At 51.4% G+C, this 10,513-nt stretch overlaps 1 protein-coding gene across 1 annotated transcript; it reads left to right on the top strand.

Annotated features, from left to right (window-relative positions):
• Window positions 1-1,969: 1,969 nt before the first annotated feature.
• PPIC (peptidylprolyl isomerase C) lies at window positions 1,970-8,927 on the top strand. Its single transcript, XM_029941155.1, has 5 exons — window positions 1,970-2,131; window positions 2,295-2,408; window positions 2,866-2,959; window positions 5,625-5,809; window positions 8,296-8,927. The coding sequence occupies exons 1-5, from the start codon at window positions 1,970-1,972 to the stop codon at window positions 8,422-8,424; spliced, it is 684 nt and encodes a 227-aa protein (XP_029797015.1). The 3' UTR covers window positions 8,425-8,927.
• Window positions 8,928-10,513: the final 1,586 nt, after the last annotated feature.

The raw sequence follows: 10,513 nt of genomic DNA, 5'->3' as shown, positions 1-10,513 counted from the left end.
CCCCCCTCCCTCCCCTTCCCCTCCTCCCCTGCTTCTTCCTCCTCTTCCTCCCTTGCTCCTTTCCTTCCTCTCCCTCTCATCCACCTCATCCTTCTCCCTGGTCTAAGAGCTCTCAGATTCTCCTCCCTGCTAGCTTGAGTAATCTACACCCCCCCGCCTCCCGCACTGTCCTCCCTGGGTCCTCTTCTTTCCCTTCTCTCTAATGCTTAACAGACCTGGATCTCGGCAGCCTTCCTCCCGCTTCTGGAACTGGCAAGATCCTCTCCCTGTTGCTTCCGCACAGAGACCGCATTTCTGGAGCTCTGCCATGTGGGGCTCATGCTCCCTGCCCCCGCCCCCGCCGGGCCTGCTTCCCTTCACACCTCCTCCAGGATGCCTGCCCACAGCCCTTACCCTTCCTCCAGGCCTGCGGATACCGTGTTCTCGGTACCTGTTGCCCCAGTAAGATGTGACTTTATCGTTTCCACTGGAGTCAGGAAAACTGCTACATTTTCATGCTTCAGTCATGAAGTTCAAAGTGCAGTTTAGGGGGGAAAACATGAGCATGTGTGCGGGGCCACGCGTAAGAAACTTGGGTTTCTTTATTGATGAGTTCTGCTGGGTGACAGGCCCTTCTTCGTCTTCTGCTGCTGCCCTGCCACAGTTCCTTCTCAGTGCTGCCTCAACGTCCACAGCTTTGTGTTCTCTTCTTCACTTTAAGTCAGTTCGGCGTTTCTAGTGTGCTGCATGGTGTTCCTGGAAGACTGTGCCCCTCAGTCTCCCCCGGGTGCCGGGTCATGACTGCCCATCCCTGAATTCAGAACAGGCTTGTCTGTGACGTGGGCCTGCACGCCCAGGCTCGTGGCCCGTCACTGCGGTCCCTGTCCCCGAGCCGCGCTGGATTCGCTGTCCTTGGGTGCGCTGCCGTGGGGCCCGGGCTTCAGTACATTCTGTACAGTTGTGCCGGATAAATAATAATACAGCTTGGGCTGCTGTGGCCACGTAAAAACTCTAAAATGCCACACGGAACACGAAATATCACATCAGCCCGTGACAGACGTGCGGATGTATTGGCAGAAGCTTTTGTCTTGAACTAACGCTTGACAGTCTTTACTTTATGATTTTTCTAAACTATAAGACATCTTTTTCCTCTGACAACCCTTCTTACATTTTTTTAAAAGCCATCGCTTGAATGTCTTTTTTACCCATTCAAACTGTAAATTGGTTCCTATAATCTAAACTCGTGAATAGAATGCCCTTCGACTCGGTAGCCTTTTCAAGCATCCCGGCCCTGAGTCCTCGGAACACCGTAATTTGAGAAGCAAAACATGGGTGATTTCGTTTTGGACAGAACAGTTTTTTTCTTTTTAATGTTTACTCATTTTTGAGAGAGAGAGTGTGTGTGCTAGTCTGGGAGGAGCAGAGAGAGAGGGAGACTGAGAATCGGAAGCAGGCTCCAGGCTCTGAGCTGTCAGCACAGAGTCTAATGTGGGGCCTGAACCCATGAACCATGAGATCATGACCTGAGCTGAAGCCGGACACTTAACTGACTGAGCCACCCAGGCGCCCCTCAGATGGAAGAGTTTTTTTAAAAAATAGTTTGAGAACTTTTTAAGGCTTATCTGCACAAAAAGTGACTCAAACTCATGTGTGGGTCCATGTTTTCTTTCATCTGCTCTGAAAATGTGGTGACAGAGGGAGAGAACACAGTCTCCCCACCTGATTTCGGGAGCATGACCACTGAGTTCTGTGGCAGAGTCCGCAGGGTCAACAGTTTTATGGGGGGGAAGGGGCCCTGGAGCCTCACACGTCCGCAGGTGAGTGGCAGGCCTTTTGGAGAACCCGCTGTGTGTTTTGACGTCTTATAGTTCCCCTGACAGCAGATGTCTATGAGAACTCACCGGCAGTTGGGCCCTGTTCGAAGTTACACACAAATAAATCTGAATGGTTAGACTGTTTCTCTCCTCCCCAGTTTTCCTCTCCTGCCAAGATGAAGAGCGTCACCCTTTCAGAAGAGCACGGCGCTGGGAAATGGGAGGTGGCAGCCTCGCTGGCTGGGGTGCACAGGGGGCACGAGTTTCTTCAGGACCTCGCTGGCTGGCTCCAGCCTCAGACCCAGGTCCTAGTGCAGCGCCTGGCCTGCCGGGGCTGGGTTTGCAAAACGAACGTTTGCAGGTGCTGTGCAGCCACGTGATGGTTTTCTCGCTGATAAACTGCTGGGGGGGGGGGGGGCAGGGCTTTCGCCCTGAGATGCGTTCTCAGACTTTAACCTTCACTCACCTGGCACCTGGGCTCTGCCGTTCAACCACACGCAGGTCTTCTTCGATGTGAGGATCGGAGACAAAGATGTTGGCAGGATTGTGATCGGCCTCTTTGGAAAGGTTGTGCCCAGGACTGTGGAAAATTTTGTCGCTCTGGCCACAGGCGAGGTACGTCTCAGGTTTGGGTCCCCTAACTGTGCACAAAATGTGATTCCTTCTTTTAAGCCCAGCATAAATAAAGATGTCTTCTGGGAAAGCAAGTGTTGAATTAGCAGGTCCAATGAACCCGAGACGTCTTACTGTATTTTACTCTATTATCGTACGAAGTCTTACTCTTTGGGTGCTCAGTGTCCTTGGGGCTCTAGAAATTGAGGAGAACTGCATCATATGAAAACGTAGATTGCTCTCTTTTTACTTATTCACATTAATACTTGATTTCGCGGTTGATTTCCTTATTTTGGGTCTGCTAGCGAGAACATTTCTATGAGTACATCCTTTCAGGACCTAATCAGGTTCCGCAGATAGTTTGTCATTTTCTCATTGTGTCATTTCCAGACAACGCTGGGGTTTAACTCTCAGTATGGGTTAAATCTACTCGTGTATTCAATTGACATAATCTCTTTAGAAAGGATACGGATATAAAGGAAGCACATTTCATCGCGTCATCAAAGATTTCATGATTCAAGGAGGAGACTTCACCAATGGGGACGGCACCGGCGGTAACCTTGTCTTTTGTATTTTTCCTTTTCTGCTCCCAAACCAACACCTCAGATCAAGTCAGTGTATCCAGCCCCATGAAGTGAATTCCCAGGTTTAAGAAACAAATTCAGGGCGCCTGGGTGGCTCAGTCAGTTGAGCGTCTGGCTTCGGCTCAGGTCATGGTCTCACAGTTCATGGGTTCGAGCCCCACGTTGGGCTCTGTGCTGACAGCTCAGAGCCTGGAGCCTGTTTCAGATTCTGTGTGTCTCCCTCTCTCTCTCTGGCCCTTCCGTGCTCGCACTGTCTCTCTCTATCTCTCAAAAATAAATAAAAAACCATTAAAAAAAAGGAAACAAATTCATCAAGACCATTAAAACTAATTCTTCAGAAGAACAGGGTTTGAGGTGGGCGGAGGGGGGCAGGGCTCATCTACCAAAATCTAGTCATACGTGTGAATGAGGCTTCCTAGTTTTATTTACTTTTTTAAGTTTATTTAGGCGAGAGAGGGAGAACACGAGCAGGGGAGGGGCAGAGAGAGAGGGAGAGAGAATCCCAAGCAGGCTCTGCACTGTCAGCACTGAGACTGATGTGGAGCTCGAACTCCTACCCTCCGAGGTCGTGACCTGGGGGCTTGCTAATTTTAAACAATCCTGCTTTGCTGCTCATGACCTTTCCATAGTGGAGATATATTCCTCTGGTAGGCCATTGTGAAGTTATTAAAATGCTCACCTCCCAGTATGCAGCAGTACAGAAGGCTGTCCAAGCCGGGAAGGAAGGGTTGACTAGACCACCGTGTGCACGCCCGGGGGGCAGCTAGCCACAGACAGGGATGCGGGAGAGGAGAGCGGGAGCAGGGAGCATCGCACTGGGAGTGTGAGGCTGGGCTTTAGGTGGCGGATTACAGGTGGATTTACCCCTTTCTTTCCAAAGTCTTTCATTTTATTGTCCACTTTTCCAGTAATACTAGTAATAAAAATAGAGTTGTCAACATTATAATATAACTCTTAGAAGCAAAGGCAGAGCTCTGTGATGCACGGATGATTAAACGTAGGCAACATCAGATATCCCGGGGGGTTGTTTACTCACTGGTGGTTGCGGGAGCCCAGCCCCCTGGACTGCCTTCCCTCAGGACTGCAGAGAGCTCTTTTCCGGTATGCACGCCATGCATAAGCTACACTAGGATTTCAGCTTCCTTCGGGTTTAAGATTTTCAATTCAGCAAATAATGTGCTTTGATGGGCATTCAATTGCTGACTTTTTAAAGAGACACTAGGGCCATGCTAATTGCACTGTTCTTGCGATGCTTTATCTGTAACAAAACGGCGACCATTAAGCCCGTGGATTTGCCAGGTCCTTCGGAGGGTTACTGTCACTCCTTGCAAAAATGCTGCAGGGGTGTGGGGATGGAGAGCGGGGTAGAGAAATGTGTTCAGGTGACTGGGGTCCGTGGGGCTGGGGAGGATGCCCCAGGGAGGGAGCGCCCACTGCGGCTGCAGAGCTGGGTCCCACTGGTCCAGGGGCAGTGTCCTTGAGACCCGCATCCCAGGGTCCTGCCCTGGGGCCAGGCCGGAACTGTGACTGGGCTTGCCTGTGGCCGCTTGCCTGTTTTTTTCTCTCTCTCTCTGTGCCTGCCCTGCCACGTGTGTGTGTGTGTGTGTGTGTGCGTGCACACACGTCTCTAGTTAAAATTCACGGAGTTTTGGAGGGAGGACCTTTTGGATCCCTTAAACTGAGTCTAGGCTTGTGAGCAGAGTCCACCAGGCCACCTCATCTGTCCCTGACCAGTCAGCTGTGAGCCGCTGGCCTTGGACGGAGTCCGTCTGACTGAGCCAGGATGTTAAGGTTGGCAAGCCAGGAAGTGGGAGCCAGGCCGCAGGGGAGGAGGCGGTGGGCGTGGCAGGTGTTGGAGGAGAGAGCAGCCACTTCCCAGGGTTTCTGCCGCTGGGTGGGGGGAGGGGGACGTGTTCCCCTGTCCTTGGACCTTTGCTGGAACTCCAGGCCACACGCCTGCATCTGGTTCTTCCATTCGGGGACTGGGTTGCTGGCTGTCTCCCGATGAGCCTGGAGGCTGTCATGCGTGATGGCCTCCAGGTGGGTGGCCCTTGCTCACAGCACTGATGCAGGAAGCAGCAGCTTTAGTGACAGAAGGCCATGTGACTTTCCAGTTCTGCTGCGCAGTTTTCTGATGCCTCGCTCACAATGGGATTGAGAACCCCCGTTCTGTAGGGCTGGGAGCATGAGCTGAGGGCATCAGGTGCTAACGGCACATGGGTGGGTGCTGAGGTAGGCATGACACAGGACAAGCGACTCGAAGCTCGGGACAGAGACTGAGCCAGGACGATGGCTCACGCACCTTCCGTGGGGCTCTGTGATGTCATCCTGCCCTTCACTCCCTTAGTTCAGGTTGACTGGCTCGGTCACAGTTGGGGCCTTGCTTGGAGGCCAGAGGGCACTGCCGTCTTTAAGGCTTTTGTGTTTATCGGAGTGTCTGGTGCCCTGCTTCCCCAGGGAGTCAAACTTTATCACCGCCTTTATTTTTCCTTGTTCGACCATCTTTTCCCATCCCCACCTCTGTAGGGTTCCATTAACCAATTCTATTAAAACCTTATGTCTTCCTTTGAAGACTTTACTTTCATAGAACATCTGGTGATGCTCTCTTTTTTTTTTCCCACTTTGTGTCACCCAGGTGTAAGCATTTATGGTGAGACATTTCCAGACGAGAACTTCAAACTGAAGCATTATGGCATCGGCTGGGTCAGCATGGCCAACGCCGGGCCGGACACCAACGGCTCCCAGTTCTTCATCACCCTGACCAAGCCCACCTGGTTGGACGGCAAGCACGTGGTATTTGGAAAAGTCCTTGATGGAATGGTAACTTGATTTGTTATTATTTCTCATTCAAAGCCTTATAGTTATAATGAGAGGTCTTTCGGTGATTTATTTTCATCTTTAATTGTGCTTGTTAGAGGTTCATCATTATAGGATGACTGGCTTCTTCAGAGGTGAATAAATTATGGTATTTTATTTTATTTTAATGTTTATTTTTGAGAGAGAGAGGCAGAGAGCCAGTGGGGAAGGGGCAGAGAGAGGGACACACAGAATCCGAAGCAGGTTCCAGGGTCCGAGCTGTCAGCACAGAGCCTGAAGTGGGGCTCCAACCCATCAACCATGAGATCAAGACCTGAGCTGACATTGGATGTTCAGCCGACTGAGCCAGTCAGGTGCCCATAGTGTGGGGTTTTAATTGTTAGGAGCACTGGGGCAAGAGCTGGGCACGTAATTTATCTTACTATTTGACAGAAATAAAAACTTTTTCAACGTAACCAAGTAAAACTCAGGCTGCATATGTGTAGACAGTAGAATAATAGTCTGTCCTAAAAAGGAAGGAAATCCTGTCACAGGGTACAGTGAATATGGATAAACCTCGAGGCTGTGAAGTAAAATAAGCCAGTCACAAAAAGATGGGATGATTCTGCTTCGATAAGTCTCTAAAGTGGTCGAATCCATGTCGACATGAAGGAGCAGGTGGCTGCCAGGGGCTGGCGGGAGGAGGAGGGGAGCCGGTGGCCGGCGGGTATGGAGGTTCGGCTTTGCAGGCTGGCGTTCTGCACTGTCAGAACAGCGAAGGTCGTACATTTTATGTGATGTGTTTCTTACCACAATTAAATATAAACTATTTTAAAAAACAATAGCCTGAGCACCATGTGGTTCGGGACAGAAACAAGCCACCCTAGAAGACACGGTCAGTACCGCCACCACAACCGCTAGAGAGCACGCAGGTTTCTGCTGCGACGCCTCAGAGAGTGGCGGGTCCAGTCTGTCACCCCCAGGAACACTTCCTAAAGTCCTTATTCTCTTCCGCTGCGGACACTTCTCCTCCTGAGCAGCCAGCCGCCCACAGGGGCCCTGCCAGCTCCTCGACCGGCACCTTAAGGTCCGCCCCACCCAGCCCTGGGCCATTCTTGACCCCTCCCCCCCACCCTCTTCCATATTTGATTTCGTTTTATTCTCACGCGAGTGAGTTCCGGCTCTTCCATCTAAACGTTGGCTCCATTTTGGCGATTCTCCCCAGCTTCTCCCCGCCCCCCCTGATTCTGCCCAGCGAAAAGCCGGGAGCCGGGCTGACCCCTCTGAGAAGCTCCCCCGCGGGCCAGGCAAGTATTGAGCCTGAGCTGGTGAAGGTCGGGCTCTCGCTGGCAAGCGGGGATGAGAGGGAAATAGGGCCACCACGGATCACTTCATGTGTCACTTTTCGTCCTCCCCCAGCAGAGAACGGGCCGTGTTCGCACGAGATGTAGCTGTTCCCAGAGGACTCTGCCGAGCCAGTAACGAATGCCGGGCTCCCAAGTCTCTCCGGCAGCGTTGCCCTTGCAGTGGGCGGGACGTGGGTGTGCGTGTGTTCCACGTCTGGGGCTCTGACCAGTGGCCTCCCCGGGTTCTGAACCTCTGAGAAGGAAACTGGGCCAGACATTCGTGCAATGAGTACTTTTGAATACGTCGCACTAACCTGTGAGAGAAGAAAGAGTCCAAGAGTAGTGTTTTCTTCTTCTGGTCGTGGTTTTTCTAGATCTTCTGACCTCTCCGTCTTCCCGCTGCCGTCACTGACCGCACGGAGCCCTTCCATCCCCCGGGGTGCGTCAGGAGACCTGCCTGGTCTCAGACGAACAGTCCTTAACATTCTGAGGCGTAGACTTCGTCAAGAGATTAATGACAAGTATACTCTCTCCAGAAGAAAAAAATCTCGAGATTTTTCCTTCTAGAAGGAAAAACAGTCTTATGTGTGTGTTTCATGTTGTTGCCCTCTTGTCTCAACCCTCTGTGGGAAGCGGGTCAGGAGCCAATATTCCTGGTCCTGGACGGGCCCTCCCTCCGTCAGTGTGCAGCGTCAGGTGGCACGGGGGTGTGTGCAGCCCCCCGGGGGAGAGACGGCCTTCACACCGCGGTGGGGCTGGGGTCTCTCACTCAACCTGGCCGTTCACGGCTGGGGTTGGCTTGCAGATGGGCAAACCCAGAATGAGCTCCGCTTCTCAATCTGCCGTCTGACCCGGTCCCTTACGCCTAGACCATTTATAGGGTAGAGCAGAAACTGATTTCTGCTCCATATCTAATTATTTCTTAGAATGAAAAATGCTAGTTAAAAGAAGGAAATACACAAATATGTTCTTTCGCTAGCAAGGTAGTAGGTAAATTTTCCTCTGCCATATGTAAATTTCCTGAATATGTTAAGTTCCCCATGGTTGGCTTGCATGGGTTTTGTAATCATACTAAGGGAAAACAAAAACCCCAAAAACCCTGGTCTCCCTTCCCACCTGGGCTTTCAGACTGCTGATCGCCGTGGGTCTGCTTCTCTCTCACAGACAGTGGTCCACTCCATAGAACTGCAGCCAACTGACGGGCACGACCGGCCGCTCACCGACTGTACCATCGTCAGCAGCGGCAAGATAGACGTGAAGACGCCCTTTGTGGTGGAGCTCCCTGACTGGTGATGCAGCGGAGAGGAAACAGAGCACACGCTCTGGCAGGAGGATGCGTGCGGGCGCGTGTGGGGGGGGTGTGTGTTTTGGTTTTCCAAAGTTATTGTTTGGCTTTTTTTTTTTTTTACTTCCATTTTCGACACCTGGTCACATCAACCACTCAGTGTCTACTTCGCATGAATTGTGGTCAGTCACTTGCCTTGGGACTCGGCACTTAGAAGACACATCCTCTTTCGCCAGTGGTGCTATTTTTAAACCGGAAGACTTCGGATGATCTATTTCCTTTTTAAGAACATGATCATCATTCTGCTGCATGAATGGTCGTCCCGAGTTGAGGGACGCTGACCATGTGTCTGAAGAAGGTGGGGACGTGGCGTTTGTTCTTTTATATTCAAACAAATTCTCTGCAGGAGAGAGAGATGTGACTGGTGCCATAGGATACATGTCATAGGAACTTTTCCCTGGTAAAAGGTGCTTCTGTGTTCTCTATATAAAATGCTTTTTATATATGTCAATTCTTTTTGCAAGACTTTTAAAATTTAAAGTTCTTTTTAAAAAAAACCCATGTAGAAAAATACACACACTCTAAAGTTAACAATGAGCACACTCCAGAGGGTTCTGTCCATCAAAATACCAACACAACTAGCTACTTTGGGATGGGGACGCCCAGAAGTGACCCCTGACCACATCCCAAATACCTGAGCGGATTACTTCACTAATTTTTTGTCACTGCAACAGTGTTAGAAGGTTCCCTTGAGTCCCGGTGCAACAAAAGGGAATCTTCTGTTTCTAGTTACGTGGAGGTCTGGGCTGTGCTCACACCACATGGGAAAGCGGAACCCTCTGGGGGCCCCGCTGGAGCATACCAGCCGGGACGGGGCGCCTGGCCTCAGATGGGAGCCAGTTGTCCTCAAAACCAGCCCCGTTGCTTCTCCGGGGCCCAGGCAGCGAGGACCGCCCAGAATCCCAGCTTTTCAATTAAAAAAAAAAAAAGGACAGTAAATACATAAGTTTTGAGAACTAACTTTGAAAACCATTCCATCTCTTGAGCCGGATTCTAAGAAAATCGCTGCATTGCAACAGGATGGGCTATGAAATGAGCACTCTCCCTGCCGGCAGGGGTGTTCCCTGCTGAGCTCACTGCGAGCAACCTCCTCATTTGTTTTCTTTCCTAAGAAACCTCCACACAAGGCCATCGACATGCCAGGTACCAGTTTGGAGTTCCCAAACGAACAGCAAGAAAAGGACCCCCCGGGAACTTAATTCTAGAGGCGGAGACAGAACACATAAGGTGACAAGCGGTGTGCCTACGGGCCGAGAAGACTCACCCACGTGCACAGAGCAGCTGGCAGAGGTGCCGTGTGGGTGGTCCAGGACCGGCCTGCTGAGGGGACACGAGCTGCGGCCAGGCAGGGAGGCAGGCAGAGGGAGGAGGGTCCGCAGGGGAGAGGGGGTGGGCTGTGGGGCGCCACGGGAGTCAGGCTGAGACTGGGCAGCCAGGTCCGGTTCTTCCGTCACACACGGCCCACTGGGGAGTGATCTGTGCTAAGATGGGGGAGGGCGGGATGTGGTCTGCAGTGAGGAAAGATTATTTTGTCTGCTCTGAGGAGGTGGGTTTTTTTTTTAATATGTACACCAGGGGAACTAGTGTACATATCAAGACACTCAAAGGGCACCTGGGTGGCTCAGTGGGTTAAGCCGCTGACCTTGGCTCAGGTCACAATCTCCCAGTTCTTGGGTTCCAGCCCTGCGTTGGGCTTTGTGCTGACAGCTCAGAGATGCGAGCCTGATTCAGATTCTTTGTCTCCCTCTCTCTCTCTGTCCCTCCTCAACTTGTGTTCTCTCTCTCTGAAAACAAACATTTCCAAAAATTAGGAGAAAAAAAAAAAAAAGAAAGCATTCACATCCTTTTAGGTCCTATTTCTCGGACTTTGCTTTTGAAAGAGACGTGAAATCACCATGGGCCCCAGTGTTTGGTCAGCCAGCATCCCGTTTCCCCCACCTTCTGGCGGTGGCTGCCTGGTTTCTTTGGGGAATCACACGACTGCCACAGCATTTCTTATCAGTAGGGGAGGCTGACCCTACGGACGGGTACATCCAT

The sequence above is a fragment of the Suricata suricatta genome, chromosome 6 (assembly GCF_006229205.1).
Source record: "Suricata suricatta isolate VVHF042 chromosome 6, meerkat_22Aug2017_6uvM2_HiC, whole genome shotgun sequence".
Taxonomy (NCBI): domain Eukaryota; kingdom Metazoa; phylum Chordata; class Mammalia; order Carnivora; family Herpestidae; genus Suricata; species Suricata suricatta.
Note: the sequence above shows the minus strand (reverse complement) of the source record. Positions and strands in the feature narration are given on the sequence as shown.